This window comes from Perna viridis, chromosome 9 (genome assembly GCF_037379345.1).
Source record: "Perna viridis isolate PV_CMFRI_1.1 ecotype Kerala chromosome 9, ASM3737934v1, whole genome shotgun sequence".
NCBI classification, from domain to species: Eukaryota; Metazoa; Mollusca; class Bivalvia; order Mytilida; family Mytilidae; genus Perna; species Perna viridis.
Window position 1 is genome coordinate 29,379,107 of NC_142453.1, and position 19,944 is coordinate 29,399,050.

General features: G+C 31.4%; 1 protein-coding gene across 1 annotated transcript; it reads left to right on the plus strand.

The window, feature by feature from the left end:
- Window positions 1–2,969: 2,969 nt before the first annotated feature.
- Window positions 2,970–18,358, plus strand: LOC148607684 (solute carrier family 13 member 2-like). Its single transcript, XM_088544629.1, has 13 exons — window positions 2,970–3,267; window positions 8,543–8,692; window positions 9,034–9,149; window positions 10,122–10,261; window positions 10,718–10,982; window positions 11,401–11,535; window positions 12,325–12,408; window positions 12,662–12,772; window positions 13,094–13,197; window positions 13,790–13,902; window positions 14,161–14,322; window positions 15,081–15,218; window positions 15,573–18,358. The coding sequence occupies exons 1-13, from the start codon at window positions 3,160–3,162 to the stop codon at window positions 15,711–15,713; spliced, it is 1,767 nt and encodes a 588-aa protein (XP_088400755.1). The 5' UTR covers window positions 2,970–3,159; the 3' UTR covers window positions 15,714–18,358.
- The last annotated feature ends 1,586 nt before the right edge of the window (window positions 18,359–19,944 follow it).

Sequence of the window (19,944 nt, forward strand, 5' to 3'; positions counted from 1 at the left end):
AGTAAAATTCACTGTATGGTCTAGGTCTTGAATTAGAAATAATTAAACTGGGAGCATGGACCAGGTGCACCGGTAGGGTAAGCGTCCTTTACTTTTCTAGAAACACCCGACGAGCTGCTCATTAATTTTTGAATATAAAAAAGTAGAGGATGCTTACACTACCCACTTGATCATCATTTTCTTGATATGACATGTTCAAAACGTTCTGTAAGTAAAAGTAATAAAGAATTTACCGAACTCATTATCACAAATAGGAGGGATATACAGTGTACTTTAATATCGTAATCATGAATTCTTATAGTTTAAAATTTCTATTAGAGATTTTTTACTGAACTTGAGATTTTCCGATATGAGTATCTGTCGATGTAAATGTCCCGTAACGATGTAATATTGAAAATTTGTCAAGAGGAAAGTTCATTATTGAAATGAATTTTGAATAGTTTCCTTTCATTTGAAAAATAAATATCAGGCGACCTTTAAGCAAAAGATATCATACGAAATGTACGTGTATAAGTGTTATTATATTGTCACTGATTTGAAATACATTTAGTGAACGAGCTAGGCACAAACAAACTTGCATACATACATACAAACATACATACATACATACACATAAACATACATACATTGTAAGTTGGTGCATTTGCGTTTCACCATATCTGTTTATATATCTATATACTGTATAGTCTATTTGTTTAGGCTTTGTTGTTGATCTGAATTAATGAAATTTTCTCCAAGACTGGTTTAAGGAGGTAGACCTAGGGTAAGGGACATTACTCTTGACATCGGTGATATGCTTGTATCATATTCAATTTCACCAAATCTTATCAAGCTTTCACTTGAAACAGAATGAAATTAGTCCAATTAGTCCATTACATGCGATTGATGTAAAATACTGAATACAAACGTTCCAATGATTTGTAAGCGTTGTGTCCCTTACCCTAAGTTTACCTCCTTCAGTCGTCATCATGGCTAACTATATGAGTAAAATAAAGTTAAAAAGTAAATATCGACAAAAAGAAAAATACCGAAGCAAATGACTTACTCGATATCTACTTTCTGTTTGACAGATCAATGTTTTTCTTTTTCATATTGGTCGATAATTTTTACGAGAATGAAGATATTTTGTGTATCATGAAAAAGGTCATGCAATCAGAATATAATGAAAATACAGCCAATTACGTGATAAAAATTCTCACTTAAGTGCAATGTGTTTTTTTTTGTGTTTTATTTAAATATTACTTTATATCCATCCCTTAATTTAGTACACAATTTTAAATGTATAAACGTTTTGATATTCATATAAAATAAAAAAAAATTAAAAAACTGTCGACTTCATCAATGTTTTTCATCTCATTAATGCATATTTTTTAACAACACATACGACAAACGTTTTTTGCCTTCTCAATTGTGTAATAATACTTCCGTCAAAAAGCGCAATATAAAGAATGCATAGCATTCATATATTTGTACTAAATATTTCTGAAGTAATATGCATGTAGGACTGCATATGTTTAATTCTTATTGTAAAAACATTTCCTCCTTCGATTAAAACGTCAACGCTTATTTATTATTATAGCATTTTCTTAAACGGCCACTATATATACATGTTGCTGAATTTGACGTGGGTTTTACAATTTGCACCGCAGTATCACAGTCCAGATGTTCTGGTCATGAATGCCTTTATCATATTTATTTGGACACGAACGTGCATGACCTAATTTTGAATCAGACTTTATATCCATGCAAGTTTAAAATTATGATGAAACTTAACCAAACTTTATAAATAATTGTACATGTATTAAATTTAAACTAATTCGGATCACTCTTAGTGTGACAGAGTGTGTCTTTACCCGATATCTTGTTCTAGTGCTTTAGTTTTTTTTTTGACGTCTTGATTTCCTTATATTCAGGTTTTATGTATAATCTTTTTTATTCGGTTTGCTACATTATGTTTGTAGATCGTCTTTATTTCATGTGTCCAGGTTTAGGCCGTGTCTTTGGATTTTGACTTATTTGAATCACCCCACTGCTCACGCCTTGGGGATTCAGATTCTTTTATGTATACCCGTGATAAATAGAACGAACTCTGCAGTAACTACAAAGGATGTGACCAATCCAAAAGAACATACATGCGACGACACGATTTAGAGAATAGGTAAGTAAATGATCTACCCGAGGAACACAGTATAGGTATGATAAAGTGGACTGGTTTCTCATTCGTGTTTTTTTTGTTTTGTTTTTCATGATACATTTGCAAATAAAAAAAACAAACACACAAATAAACTGTTTATGCTTAAGATGTTCACACATCAAGAAATAAAACACCGATACAGGAATATGTTTTTTTTTATTGTGAACACTGATAACATAAATTTTTGTAAGCTTACCGACAATGTCCATTATCAAGATCAAAAATATTATCTAGATTTTGCATTCTATTATACCAATGTACGTATATTTAATGTTTTCCCATTAGAAACAGAATTATGCTTTGTGTACAGTTCGTGCAGATTTAAATGTTTAATGTATTGTATATGACTGCTGGACAGTTATTGTGTTTTAATACATAACCCGTTAATTTCGAAAATTACTTAATAATGTTTGGTCCATTCTGTGTGTATACAGCATTAGATTCATTTCATATATGTCTAATTATTATCCAAAAATCCAACGCATCATCTTTGGTATAATAGAGATTCTCATTCAATCGTAATGATAACTAGATAAAAAACAATTAATGATTTTTTTTCCTTTTAAAGGCGCTATATTCTGAGATAAAATTCCCCGTCTCAACTTTTCATGAATATAAATAATTTGATGTCAACATTGAACTTAAGTCAGCAGATGGTAATCTTAAAATCAGGCCTAATGTACTAAATATGTCTCAAGGACAACAACCATTTATTGAAATGAATTTTTAGTACATCTTTGTGAATTAGTCCAAAATAGACGAAATAACGCTCTGATACCGATTTACACCTGATGTTCAATGCATTCTCTGACTAATATTTTCTCCGTGTTACCTGTTCCGTGAAAAGAAAATTTGTATTTACTTTATGATATAAAAAGTTTGAAGCAGATGACAAGGCCTTGAAATAATTTCTAACGGATCATAAATACATTGATCGCTGTATTTGAGGATTTTTCCAATCGATTATGGGAGGAGTGAAGTCTTTCTTGTCAAATATATGGGCAGTGAGGAATATTCTTATTATTTTGATTGCATTCTTGGCACCCATAGATTTACTGAGTGACAATTCAGTGGTAAGTTCATTATTTGTTTGTCGATTGTGCTTTTGTTCTTATATTGTGATGTCATTTATTTATTACTGTCATTTGAATGTGCATGTGTTTTTCATGACAATACTTTTGTCATCACATCGGGAAGACCCACAGTTGTGTATTGAAGTGATCTATATGTCTCTACGCTTTCAATTTTCAAATTGGCCTAGCTGTAACAATATTCAGTCAATTTTATTTTAAAAAAGTTTTAGATATTGACGACATCTTTATTTAATCAGTTAAGTTCGGTCAAGGAAAAAGAATAAAGATAAAAATAAGGTATAAAGAAGTGCTTTAACATACTGCGCCTCAAATAGAATGAAACCTTTGTGTCTGTAATAATGAACACAAACTTGACCTATATTAAAGTAAATTTACTTCACTTTTTACTACTTGTTTTATAAATTCATGAACAGGGAATGTAAACGCTATATGGTAGTACTTGTAGATGATTGTCTCCCACATGCCATGTACATATTGTCATAAGATGACGTATAAGCCACAACAGAATAAATTAAAAGTGCAATAAGGGAGAGGATTTAAAGGTAAACATGTGTCAAGTTTGTAAGAGATGGTTTAAACTTAATCCAATGTACTCATTAACAAGTGGAATAACATAGGGGTATTTTATTTGTTTTGAAAGGATCCCGTAAAAAAGGTGCTACCGTAAATGATAACAAAGCGAACAAGTTGAGCATGAACGGACCAAGATCTATTTATAGGCCAAAAAATGTGCATGATCTACATCTTTGAAAATAGACAATAGAAAGAATAAAATAATTAAATTTGGATTTGTTTACAATATTTGATACATTGATATTAAATCAATTATATGAAAGAGGTCATAGATTATTAAAAAGAAATCAAGCTTTTTATTTTGAAGAAAGTACATCCCTGCAATATATTAAATTTTGACATACGTGAGTGTATAAACAGAAATGCGAATAAATGATTAAACTTTACAGCATGATTACCTTTCGAGTTATAGTTTCACACAATGTAAAGGGGAAACGGTAGAATTTATTTTTTTATTTAATACCAACTTTTTAAGGAAATGTGTCTTAAAAGGTCTCTTACCAAATTCTTTTTAGATATCAGCCCTTGTTTGAAAAATACTCAGTTTCATCTAAAACAATGAGCAAAGCTTGTTTTTTTTTTGTGAATTGTTCCATATGCTGATGTGACAGTTGATTTATCCATTTTGACAATAGTATGCAAATGCTTTCCATCATCACGGGTATTTTCACAACGCAATGGAAGAGGGAGGTTACGCGCGCTGTAAAATCTAGATTTAAACCTGTATTTTGCTTTTTATGCCTGTACCAAGTCAGGACCCTTGCGGTACCATCTGCTCCGATGGTGTAATATCTATTTTGCCAGATTTTTCTTTTTTTTTTTTTTTGGACTTCGGTAATTTTGATGTTACCCTTATTTAAAGTTTGTTAGTTATGTAAGAAATGACTAATATAGTTTTTCGGTCCATTAAGAAATAACTCCAATCATGTGGTCCACCAGAGCCATTGAGGTTATTTCGTGAGATGATGTTTGACTGGTTATAGTGTATATATCTGGAGTGAATGTTTACGTACTTTTTTCTGTATAACTTAACCAAACTTTACGTGTTACATATAAGATCTCCTTTGACCATACTTCATTTGCATTTGCAATATTTTGGGTATCACTTATCATAAGCTTCTGTCTTGTTTTAAAGCAGAGCTATAATTATTTGATAAGTCGAAAACCTGATTTACATTCTTTTTAAGTAAACTTTTGAAAAAAATAAAGTAAAGTAGTAAATTTGAAAATATATATATGTGCATCTTAGTGTTCTATCAAATTTTAAACTTTGGGAATTTGAATATATAATTTTATTGAAACAATAAGAGATCTATAATCGATATCAAACAAAATATTGTAAAAGCACAATGAAAGCACTACATTCATGTGCTTGTAAATGGAATTCAAAATATCTTTTTATCCATCTTTTTCATTTCTTTTAAAATAAAATGAAGCTGAGGTCAATTGGCGGCCATGATTAACTTACGCATACCAGAAAAAAAAGTTCCGCCGATTACGTGAGTGAGAGGAGCCAGAAAGTCGGTAACTTGCTAATGTACGGATACAGCAAAAAAAAAAATAACTGTATACCTTTATTCGTTTAACAAATAACCTCATTGCAGGATAAATTATGAATTTTGGTATCGCCATAACCATAAAGCAAAACGTGCTTTTACACCGTTAATTCATTTCATTCTCATGGTCGATCCACATTCGTATACCATGCTCAATATACCCTTATGTAGGTTTTTTGTTTACCCAAGCCCTAACTTACGAAAGTGTATATTAAGCATGCTCACCAACTTACCATAAAAGGGTTTATTTCATTTATCATATTGGTTATCATATTTTTTGAACAGAATACGGAATAAATGATATTGTTCTCATTCATGGAAACATGAAGCTACACAATCTGCTGATATGATATATTTTAGGTAAATACAGTGCACGCATCTCGTTATTTGATGCCGATCGCGGCAATATATAAAGAACATTACACAATGATTTCCTTTAACGTTCCAAAATGAGTTTTTTTGTTTGTTTATAACTAGACATTTTATCAACTCGTCGTCGATGTATTACAGTATGTGGTAAACTTTCATTAGATCTGGTTTGTAACAATTGGGAATAGGATACGGGGCAATGGGGAATGAAGAGGTACAAGATAGATTGTATATTGTATTAATTCGGCACACATTGATTTTAAACAAATTTAATTTCAAGTATGAATGTAAAAATATTCTATTTAATTGAAATATATAATGCATTCATGTCGTAAAATGCATAATCCGTATTCAACGAAAAGTTTGTATTTAACACTCCTTATCATAATTGTTTTGTAAGTCACAAAAGGCATTATACTTTCATAAATTTGTTATTTTTTTTATCGAACATTGGTGTATATGCTTTGTTTTTATCAATATTTCAGACCAATAAAAGCCTTTATAGATGCTTGATATTCAAAATGCATACGTAAAGAGTGCATCAGACAGGAAATTTAAATTGAAATGAGCATCTTATGATAACTTATACATATTGACCAAATAAAAATTTCAATGCATAGAACACATGCTGTTAATTTAACAAGATTTCCTAAAGCATTTATTATTGTCTTATAGTCAGCTATGTATTATAAAAGTACGTTTGACTATCTAGTGTGTAATGAAATTAGCATACAGAACACAAGGAAATAATATGAAAAAATAGAACATAAAAAGGCACAAGAAGAAAGGTTCGTCCCTGCTTGCATTGTCAAGTAGTAGGTTAAAATGTTTTAATCAGATAATTGTTTTAATCAGAAACTTTATTGTAAGGAATCCGCCTAGGTGATCTTAGGTAACCGTCCTGGAGGTCGTTGGTTCGATCCCCGGCCAAGTCACACTAAAGACTTGAAATTGGTAGTCATCACTGATTCTTCGCCTTACACGCGGTACTTCAGGGAATAGAATAACTAAGAGTTGGTTCGGAGTCAGAATAATGTGACCGAGTGAGGTGTCATGCCTACATGCGCACTGATGCTTTTAATAACTAGCACAATAAAGTTCAAGCTCAGCGCGTTGGACTTACACAAAACAGGGTATTTTCGACTGGTCAGTTGTTTTCGTACTGGAATGAATACATATATGACATAGAAATAAGACAATCAATCAATCAATCAATCAATTAATTGTAAGACGTTTTTGGACTAAAAAAAACATGTTTACTTGTATCTTTCTTATGTTTATTCAATTTTACAGATGTGACAGTATTTTAGTGATAATATGTTAGGACTTTGGGCCTTACATAAAGTTAAATCATGGATAAGAAAAGTTTTTAAAAAATGCCAAGTTCTCTATTACATAATCATATGTTGCAATAGGGTTGATAACTCATAAATTCAATGAAACTTTAATCAAGTGTAAATATCATTCATGTGCACTGCATACGAAACGGACCTGTCGACTTCTCGAATGTAACTGCAATGGTGTCTTATTCTATTAATTTAAGATGAAAATAGATTGAAATACAACTGAATGTAAAACTTGAATTACAGTCTTGACAACTTATAAACGACGTCCCTTTATTACATTAAACAAACGTTTTATTTTCAAACGATGGAACAGTTTGTTTGTGGGATAATCAATTCTTTTTTTTTTGCAACGACTGCAGCCTATGGCTTAATATGAAACAATAAGACATTAATGAATGTTCAAGCCATTGAGTGAAATGTTTTACATGTATCATATAAAAAACTTCATAACTTTCAAGATTGCTTTGATTGTTTGCATAAACTAAAACAAAATTAAATTAAAACAAAATAGTAAAGTGAGTGATGTTGTAGTTGCATTTATGATTTCAGTATAGGTAGTAAAGTATATCACAACTCGTACCTTCAGTTTAAACCATTTTTTTCTACACAAGTGAAAAAAAGATAAGACAGCAGGCAAAGCCTATTACAGCTATCTACCGGTAACAAAGGTATACAATACATATAAAAAACAGAATGTATTTTCTGTGCAACAGATAAAGACAAAATGGGATAACTCGTAAAACGTTCCTCTGTTGGTGACAGTTTTTTTATGATGGTCTGAAATGTTGACAATAAACTTTATTAGTTTTTTAGAATCCTATCAAGGACTTTGATTTACGGCATTTGATCGTTGATCAAAGTAAAATAAATGATAATAAACATGTAGTTGTACTAATAATTACAAATGGTGACGATGTTATCAGTGTTTAAATAATTGACAGTTGGTTTTATGTCATTGTATTGGAATTACTATTTATTTGTCATTTAAAAAGGCAAATGCCATTCAGTGGACTTGGAGTTATGTTAATAAATTGCTTTCCCGCACGATTTATTTTTTTTCTATTTTCACGTGCAAGAAAAAATCACAAAAATAAACCGCCACTTAAGAGATACTTCATTTTGAAATACATGTTGAACAGATAGTTAGTCTCGTTGATGAAAATAGTGGCAAAAATTGAAATGGCATTCCGAATCGCTGAAATAAGTATCCGCAAAACAGTTTGGTTTACAATAATTTTCGTTTAATGCTTAACGAAGTGGAAATTTAGGTAAAAAAACTAGGAATAGATTATGTATGATCTGCATGTAATTATGTAGTTAAACCAAAACGTCTTCGTAATCACAACAATCACGAGAAGTGCCCTTAGAGGTAATCTAAACTTTTTAATGTAAATATCTGTTTAATTTCAGGAATCCAAATGTGCGTACGGGCTGATTACCATGGCCATACTATGGCTCACGGAAGCCCTACCAATACCAGTAACAGCCCTGCTTCCTGTGATTCTTTTCCCGTTATTAGGTGTAGTCCCAGGGAAATCTATCTGCAAATTTTATCTCAACGTAGGCATTCATTTCAAATGAGCATATAATATAGTACATCATCGATTTTTTTAGAATGTTCTTTGATATCTTTCAATTTATTGAATTAATCGTTCATTCTAAGTTGTAAATAGTTTTCTACAATACGGAGATGTGCGTAAAGCATTCACAAAACAACGCACATTAACAAAAATTTTTAATTCAACAGATCTATTGTACATGCACAAAATCCTTTCTGAAGTCATATATAGATTCGTTGAATGTTTTGTAGTTATACATGTAACTAAAATATTAAATTAAAACAAAACAAAAATTAAATAAAAATATGAAATAAATAAATGAATGTTGTTACGTCGTTACAGGATACCAGTATGTTATTTATTGGCGGACTCATAGTAGCTGTTGCTGTAGAGGATGTTGGACTTCACACTAGAATTGCCATGGGAATTATAACAATTCTTGGCTCGAACCCAAACATGTAGGTACAGATACATATGGCGGAAAAGTTTAATTTTTTACTATTGTTTTCTTCAGATTTAAAATTATACCGTTTTCTATCTGCTCCCAGACTATTCACTGGAACATGATATCAAAATACAATTGAGATTTTATGAAATAAGATATAATATGACTAAATATGGCGATGTTAAATTCATTTCCTAGCATATTCCTAGGTTTTGAACATAACCTTTGGTCAAATCATTATGCATTGACACTACATTATATTAAATAAAATGTGTGCTTACTTTAAATAAAAAAATAATAATAATAAAATAAAATATAAAAAAATAAAAAAAAATAAAAATAATAAAAAAACTTAAATAAAAAAGAAACACAAAACACTTTTAATAGATTAACCTTAGTGCGATATGGGGCAAACGTGTGCAAACTTCCTAATTTCAAAAAAAAAATTGTTTTCATTACATTTTCACCGAAGAGATTTGGGCGACATGTTTCCACAACTTAAGTGTTCTAACCATAGAAGAAAACGTATGCAATTGCATTGGTTCTCGTTATCTTTTTAGTTGGTAAGCTACATATTCAATAGATAGCAAGGCCAGAAACTGTACAAATGAAAATTTCCTTTTGAAACTTTACGAAGTTGTTTCTTTCATTTAATGCCCGGACTTTATTACGTAAAAGGTTAACACTGGCAGGTGTTTTTGGGTTATTTGTCAAGAAGGTAGACCTAGGGTAAAAAACTCAACTCTTGAAATCAGAGATATGTTTGTATCGTATTCAATTTACCAAAGCCTATCAAGCTTTCATTTGAAACAGAATGAAATCAGCCCAAGTTAAGTTACTTTGATGCTTACATGACATTAATGTAAAATGCTGAATACAAACGTTCCAATGATTTTAATAGTTGTGTCCCTCATCCTAGGCCTACCTCCTTAAGTAAGGAGGATCCTTTTCTATAATATCAACACAATTCCGATATATTTCCCAGGTTACTACTTGGTTTAATGTTGCCAACGTGGTTCCTGTCTATGTGGATCAGTAACACAGCAGCGACATCTATGATGATACCGATTATACAGGCTGTGATGGAACAAATTCGATTGGCTGAACACATTCCGGAAACAACAGGTGACAATCCGTTTAAGGTATTGGGCATTGCAATCACCTTTCTGAAAAATATAACAACTTAAGTATCTGGTTAGGTGCAAAACTCATTTACTTGTAGAAAATAAGATACAGTGTTTGTTATATTTGCCGTCGATCGACATATTATTTTACTGCGCTTAATCTCTACTACTTAAATTTATTACATTTCCATTTTTAAATATCTATGCAGATCTTCGAATTGTATTTTTGTAGAACTTGAACTATGCATATGCATATTTAACTTTCAAACGCTCGTTTAACGGCCGGATCTACTCCATCACCAAAATCAAAGGTCTGGGAAGGTAAACTTCTTTTAGGATGTATTGCAGTAATTCAAATAGGTTCACTTCACCTTTCTATTTTTTAATATCTGTTATTCTATCACAAAACATTTACATTTCAAATATTTTATTATCTTCCTTTCTGTATAAAAATCAGGACATGACAACACAGCCTTTGATGGTTCAGATTCGCAAGGCACAGAGCTACACCAAGTTAAATCTAAGACTGAAGTAAACGGACATACAGTGTCGCCAGATGACATTAATATACAGGACAACAAAGCCGATAGAAATAGGGAGGATGAACTGAAACGATTTGGAAAAGGATTGGCCCTGAGTGTTGCTTATGGTGCAAATGCTGGAGGCATTGCCACATTGACTGGAACCCCACCTAATCTGATTTTACAAGGACAGGCAAATAAGTACGAATGAAGTTTTGTATATGATAATAATTCATTGTCTTGTGACTTCAACACCATTGCCTCCTCGGTATTGTATTTGTATCTTTAGTCATCAGTTCTTGCTCATTTTAAACATATTAATATAAATATATTGTAAATATGGTTGGTATAACAAGATACTGTACATATTTTTGAGAAATACTAAGAGATTTTATTTTTTGATGAAGACGACTATGAATTTGTATTTTTGGGTTTTTATCCCTTAATGTCTTCCTTAGCATAATACTAATCGACCATATTGACTGCAATTACATATCTGCGAAACAGTTTAAGGAATCCTAACCAAATGCTCTCTTCAATGATTGTTAGGTATGTCATAATGATAAACACATGTATGATGCACCACACACTTTATTACATTATTTGTTTGTAATTGAAGAATATACGAAGAACGAGAGCCAGGAGCAGATTCTGGTATAACATTTGCTAACTGGATGGGATTCGGCTTTCCGTTATCCTGCATCATACTCATTCTATGTTGGTTGTGGCTACAGATATTTTTCCTACGTTCACTGTAAGGTTATACTGTACATTGTAGTGCAGGTGTGGATCTGATAAGTTATATGCATGTTTGAATGAACATTTGATTTTTCTCTGATTTTATTTCTAGGCTTAAGGCCGCTCATTTTGTACATGACGTGTGGTTAAGTAACAGTCCACAAAAAGATCAGAAATTGTCTAATGCAGAGGTGATTTATTGTGTCGAAAAAACAATCGAACAAATGAAGTGATTTGGTCTACATATGCCTATATTTACGAAACGATAGTTTGTTTTGTATTTTGATCTAGATTTTTGGGGAAAATCATACATTCATCTTTCACTTAAATCAACTGAATCAAAACAAATCAAGAACAATAATTCTTGTAATGTGCCTATTTAAAACACAACACTTTTATGTCGGAAATGTAACAACCAAACGACAACTAAGGCTGGTTATGTGGTCTGTAACTGATTTTGAATAAAAATTAAAATAAGAATTCGGTGGGTTTTTGATCTGCATGAATCACCTGCCGTCTGATTTGTATGAAGACCTCTACTTAAATCCTTTTTTTTATTTCATCGCCACGGCAAAACAAAGCAATAATTATTATAAATTGTAACATGTATTTAGCCATTCTGTTTCATAGTATAAACTTTTTTGTTATCACTTATGGTGTTTTCTTCGTAAATGTCTGTAACATTTCCGTTTACTGTGAATTAGTAATGTTTTATCAAAGAAATTGTAAACATGGAAAAAAAAGTTATGAATATTGACAACTGAAAATATTTTGTCATGCATGTAGTCAAATTCGATTTTTACAGGTGTTGCAAGAAGTCTGACGAAACAAGAAAAGAAGCTATAAAAAAAGCTGTACAGATGGAGAAGAAAAAACTCGGACGCATGACGTAAGTGATACAATAGTTTATAGATACAAAATGGATGGAAACATAATCATAAAACAGTTTGTAAAATTAAGACAAACCTACTTAGTCGTAATTAGTAAAAAAGTCGTCTTATGATACCGGATATTAATTGTTTTTGTTGATTATGCATATATCTTTTGTTTGACAATTTTATATTCTTTATTTTATCATCTGTGTTAGTATTATTTATACTTAAGCCTTGAATTTTAAATCTAATTATTATGTTTGTTAACAGGTTTGCAGAGGTAGTGGTATTAATACTTTTCATTAGCTTGGCCCTTCTATGGATATTTAGATGGATTCCAGGATTCGGTGGCTGGGCAAACTTATTCAAAGTTGTTAACGGGTATTTAAATATTATATTATTTTGTCTAGTTTGTAACAGAGTGTAAACAAAACATGACCCTCGCCAACAAAATGACGCAGAGTACAAATTACAAGAGTATGACTAATCAAATTTGAAAAAAAAAAAAATCTGACATATCCCACTATTCCACACCCAGAAAAAATACTCTGAACTGCTATGCGAAAACAATATTCAATATTAATATGATTACTTATATACTCTATGTACACTGCATTCAAGCGAAATCTTTACGTCTGGTATTGTTGATAATATTTAATGTCAATTTAAAAATAAAAATGCCCTTTCTGTTTATTTGTGTAGGAAAGACCCATATGCTAGAGACTCGACGTCGGCAATGTTGATAGCTGTTTCTTTGTTCATTCTGCCAAGACAACTACCAAATATATTTTGCTGGATGAAAGAAGGTACGAACATGACGAAAATGATTTTGAAAAAATTGAATAACGAAATACTCGACTTAGAACGCTAGCAGTTACTGCACATATAAAGTATATATTATACACTAGTTGTTTGAGTTGACAAAACTATTGTGAAAATAACGTTTCATGGCAGAATATAACATACACTTTACGTATGTTATAACAATTGTGAGTTAAGTTACTTGTATTTTATGTATATATATATAGACCCGACTCAACCGTCACTTTTCTAGATATTATTATTTAATTTGCTTTTGTAAGGTGTTTGGTGTTTTCGGGTTTAAATTGCATTGAACATGTTAAATGTAGCGCGCAATGGTGCTAATTTTGACGTTTGTAGCGGTCTAAAAACGCCAAAATACGTTCCGAAAAATATGAACTCTGAGGCTTAAGTACCTAGTGCAATGCAAAATTTGTTTGTATACTTTTTATGCTTCAAAGTCGCCAAATATTACACTAGCCTAATTACATGTAAGCCGCTTTTAGGTAATTGAAATAGTTGGATAAAATATGTTGATTTCACCAGGGCCGACAGTATAGGTATGTTTCATGGATTGTCTAAATCTTTTTACCTTAGATAAGAAACCAAAATATACACCAATATTAACATGGGAAAAGGCGGTGCACAGAATTCCATGGGGAATCATTATACTGCTAGGTGGTGGCTTTGCCTTAGCAGAGGCTAGCAAGGTAATGATTTGGGTTTTTATTTATGCTTTTTAGTGTTGGGTCAGAATAGTGAACAGAACTGACTCTTTGGTATGATATTTTGCTTGATATTGTTATCCCTTTATTTGTTGATAAAAAGTTGATGTCAGCTTTAGAATCGGAATTTAGATACGATAGTCCAGCACCAAAGTACCTAGATGTTTGAGCTAATATTTTATTACCTTGTATTTTTTTCCTGTTTTTTTGCATGAAAATTTACATTGATACATACCTTTGTAGGCTTCTGGCCTGTCGAAATTGGTTGGATGTAAGTTACAAGTATTTAACTACATGGATCTCTGGGTGATGAATCTTGTAATTTGTATGATTGTTGCTGCTGCCACTGAGATAACAAGTAACAGCGCCACAGCTACATTATTGATGCCAATCATGGCCGAATTGGTACGGGCGAAACATTCCATATTTTATGGTCTATCTTGTTCAGAGTTGGTCATTTTTAACTCCCTTTTTAATAAGTGATTTTGGTTGTTTTAGCTTACTGCTTTATCTGCTGATATTATTATTTTTGCTATTTTTACACATTGAAAGTATAGATATTAAATATAAAAATCGTATACGGCTAACTGTGAAAGGTTGAAAAATATCGGACACGATATTGTAAAAGTTGAAGTTCTCTAACGAGTCTAAGCCGAATTAAGAAATCTTAATCTTAATCTTAACATTTGTAAGTCTTAGATTTTCTCTCTGGCCGTGGTTTGTTGTTTTTTCTCTCTTTATAAATTAATCTATATCTATGATAAATATGCCTATTCAGAACGACTTGGTGCCTCACATATTTGTTATTAGCGGACGCCATACAGCATCATTTAATGGCGTCAAATGAATGAGATATTGAAATCTCAGAAGGCACACAGAATGAAAATCTTTGTCTCATAAGCAAGAATATTATGAACGCATTTAAGTACAATAATTTACAAAGAAGCATATGCATAAACACATTCATTAATGCATTAATACAATAAAAGATAACAATAAAAAATCCACAATCAAAATCTTATACCATTTATAAATACATTACGTAGAGAAAATAATGAAATGAAATATGATGGGTAGAAGCTATGTGAGTGTAGTTGAATGATTTGTTAACCAAAAGAATAATCAATAACATAACAAGGTTTTGTGCAATTTGTTTTCTACAGGCTATCTCTCTTGGACAACACCCACTGTATTTGATGATCTCATCAGCTGTTGCATGTTCATTTGCCTTCATGTTGCCAGTAGCAACACCCCCTAATGCCATTGTGTTCTCTACTGGCTTTATTAGAATTCCTGACATGGTAAGAAAGTAATCCGTTTAAACTTAATTACATATAATGTATTCTTTTAAAACCAGGCATTCTTATAGAATAGTACATATTTTGAAGCTAGCCGGTTAACCCAATTATTAAAGATGTTGACAAAAACGTCTGAACGTTAAACTTTTGAAAACAGACAACAAGAATTTACTTCTCTAAAAGATACCTTATTATTCAAAGCACAAGGCTCATCAAGTTTTAATTTCTTTATCCTTTGTGAATAAATCGCTATAATTATTTTTTTTTTATAATATAACAATTTTAGTTTGACCCGTGAATCATCCATCAAGCAATATCTTCAGATATTATAATCGATGTTTGCTCACTTTTTTTCAGGCAATGGCGGGTATTGTGATGAATGTGATTGCGATCTTGGGTTTGACGTTGGCAATTAATACTTGGGGAATACCTATTTTTGGACTTGATGTAATACCTAGTATTTTCAACATAACTAACAGTAATGCAACCCAGTGTTAACAATTTATAGTAAAACAACTTTGTTTTACATGTTTTCAACATATGATTCAAAGAGTTATACATGTAGCATTGACTCGTTTATACTGATGTTGTAAATTTACAAGGGTTGTCCGTTGAATAATATGGAATTATAGTTGTTATATGTCTACACTGTATGTGATGAAATATATGATTATTCATTTCAATCGGTATGCTCTTAAGAGATAAACCACATTGAAAATGCAACAGTTTCTATTGCATTTTAGTGTCACTAACAGAGCTATCGCCACAAATTTTGAACTCTACAGTACATTCGACACACATGGAATTTCTATCCTAAGAGCAAGGACTATATAAAATGTATGGAAAACAATGTATTAATTTATGTTTACTATAACATTTCAAACAAGTAGAAAATGTAAATATATGTAGGCTTTATAACCGTGTATCATATTTTGCATGTTTCATATCTTAACTGAGTAATAACTATGTATCATATTTTGCATAATGCATATCTTACCTGAGTTATAACCATGTATCATATTTTGCATGATTCATATCTTACCTGAATTATAACCATGTACATCATTATTTGCATGATTCTAAGCTAACCTGAGTGACAAGAAAGATATGTTTACACATACAGACAAAATCATTCCCAAGAAATCAATCGATATGCATGTCTTGCTATAACGCTTCTTATTAGGTGAAATATTTGTTTCGGAATATGACTGTTAACAGACCACTCAAAATGTTTTGCACGTTTGTTTGGATTATTATAACACAAAATTTTATTATGAGATTTCAATATGAGGATTTTTTTATTGCAGTATATGTACTTTCGATTGAAACTGTTGGAAGTAAAGCAATCTTTAAAATTGACGTTGTATTTGACATATGAACATTCATGGCGTGACCCGGTATGAATTGGAATCTTCCTTGAATTTTAGAGGAATAGACTTACTATGCAGTGTGTATTCATTAACGACATCAAATGAAATATTTTTTTAATGTGTTTTCGAAAATATACAGGGAAACTATTAGTCCACGGGCTGGAAGGGTCCACAGTGCCCCTCCCCCTCAACTTTATGGTGATTTTTAGGTATCTTTATACCTCCAGTTGCCAAATCAATATGTCGCCAAAGAATATTCTCGGATTCTTTTCAGTATAAGCCTATATTTGTATCAAACTGGGTCAAAAAGCCAAGATTTTTATGACTCAACTGTTTCAGCGTCTAAGCCTTTCTAGGATTGCATGTGTAAACAAACTAAACATATTTATATACTATCGTATAGCCCAATGTCGCAGCTTTACAATGGTACCAAGAAAGTTGCAGTAAAACTTTAGGTTGTGCAGTAAAAAAAATATAAACCCTTACCATGCCTAAAAATCGGCATTTTTTTAATGTCAAATCCCCTAGAAAATTAATGCTTTAGTACAAAATTGCTTATTTGGTATTTTCTTTTAAGTATTATCACAACTTATACTTCTGGGGTTCTTTTGGTGAATTTTGGCGAATTTCGTGGTCAGAATTTATCAGAAAAATGCAAAAAATGGGATTTTCGATTCTTCGGTCAAAAGTCACATAAATTCGACTCTTAAGTTATTACTCAATTAAAACGTCTCAAATTTGGTATCGTTCGATAGGTAATTTAATTTCTACATAAATGAACCACGCAAAAACTAATTTTCCAGGAAAGATTTTCAAAAAATGTTAAACATATTACCCCCACCCCTAGAAAACTGGTCTCATTATTACAGCATACTGACAGTGTAGAACTCATATTTTAGGTCTTCATAATGAAGATAAGGATGTATCCAATATATCTGCTCTATTCAGGGGCTTAAAATTTCCTTTTGGGGTGGCAATTACTATAAAATCGGGAAAAAGGATATTTCCAGAATTTCAGAATTTTCTTTGATATAACCCGATATTGTCTTTTTTCAGAATACCATGTAGTGTACGTACATACGTGTAGTTCAAACAAGCTATTGTGTGATATGGTACATTAAAATATTGTCTTAGCTTCAAAATGAGTCCGAGTAATAAATATATGAACTTTTCCAAGTCAAGTTAGGTGGAAAATTTCCACCCCTACCCATGATAAAATTGCCTTAACATGAACTAAAATGTTAATTTTTGGCATATAAACGGTCTACAATAGACATGTTGGGTACTATTATTTTAATTATCGATGTATTCAAGATATCTTCTCATTTCAGGGGCGTTTTTTTTTCAGTTTTAATGAGAAAATATTGAGTTATTCATAAAAAGGAGAATTTTCGGAATTTCATATTTTCTTCAATTTCACCTATAATTGGCTATTTCTTGCAAGTAACGTACTTCAAACAAGCTTTTGTACATTCAAATACAATTATATTTGTCTGAGCTTTCTTAGAAACCCAAAACAATAAATATTTTTTCCCAGTCCAAAAAGTTGAAAAATTGTTATGGTCGATGAACATGCGTAGACCTTGCACAATATACACTTATTGAGGACAATTCTTGTTGTATTACCCAACCTTTACCCTGCGGAAGTGAACTTACCTCAAAAGGGTTTACGGCATTTATCATATTAGTTATTACTTTTTTATACTAAAATAAAAACGCTTTGTACAAACATGAAATGAAATAAAATAAATGAACAGAATATGGGTTGAATGATATTTTTCTCATTCATGGAAATATGAAGCTACATAAATTGCAGACACAATGTATTATAAACATTTAAAATTCGTTAGGTAAATAAAATGCACGCATCTCGTAATTTGATGCTGTTCGTGACAATATGTATAATGAACATTACAAAATGATATCCTGTTAAGGACCACAATGAGTTTTTTTTTGTTTGTTTATAACTAGACATTTTATCAAATCGTCATGGGGGTATTACAGTATGTGGTAAACTTTCAAATCAATGTGGCTTGTGACAATTGGGATTAGGATACGGGGCAATTTGGAATGAGGTTTAGGAATGGGGAATGGAGAGGTTCAAGATAGATTGTATATTGTATTAATTTGGCACACCTTGATGTTAAACATATTTAATTTCAATTATGAAGTTTTATTACTTTTTTGTTATTCACAAAATGCCTTAAAATTTCATAAATTTGTTCATTTTTGTCTCAAACATGGTGTTAATGCTCTGTTAAATTTTATCATTATTTCAGACAAATAAAAGCCTTCATTGACGCTATATATTTTAAATGTATACCTAAAAATTGCATCAAAAAGTAAATTGAAATTGAAATGAACATTTTATGATAAGTTATATAGAACATTTAACTGTTAATTAAACAAGATTTCCTTACAGCATTTATTATTGTCTTATAGTCGGCTGCATACATTTATGCATTATAAAAGTACGTTAGTCTAACTAAGTAATCAAAGAAATTATCATACAGAACATAATCCAAAATCATATAAAAATAGAATATAAAAAGGCCCTAGAAGGAAGGTTCGACCCTGCTTGCATTGTCAAGTAGTAAGTCAAAATGTTTTGATCAGATAATTATTTAAATTGGAAACTTTATTTTAGGGAATCCGCCTAGGTGATCTCAGGAAAACGTCCCGGAGGTCGTAGGTTCGATCCTCGGTCAAGTCACACCAAAGACTTAAAATTAGTAGTTACCACTGATTCTCCGCCTTACACGCGGTACGTCAGTACGTCAGGGAATAGAAAAATACATAGTTGGTTCGGAGTCAGAATAATGTGTCCGAGTGAGGTGGTATACCTACATGGGCGCTGTTGCTTTTGTCAGCTAGCACAATAACGTTCAAGGTCAGCGCGTCAGATTTATACAAAGCAGGGTCTTTTCGATTGGTCAGTAATTCTCATACTGAAATGACTAAATATGTGACATAGGACTAACGACATAATCAATCAATCAATCAATCAATCAATGGTAAGACTATGTGGACTTAAAAGAAGCATGTTTACTTGTATCTTTCTTGTATGGAAAACGTTTAAAAATAAAATGCCAAGTTCTGTATTACATAGTCACATGTTGCATTAGGATATATTACTTATAAATTCAATGGAATTTTAAGTAAGTGCAAATGTCATTCACGAAACAGGTCTGTATGACTACCCGAATGTCACTGAAATAATGTCTTATTCTATACGTCGGTTTAATCTAAGATGAAAATGGATTGATAAAACTGAATGTTAAACTTAAATTACAGTCTTGACAACTTATATAGTCACTTGATTACATTAAATACACTTTTCTTAAAGGATAGAACAGTTT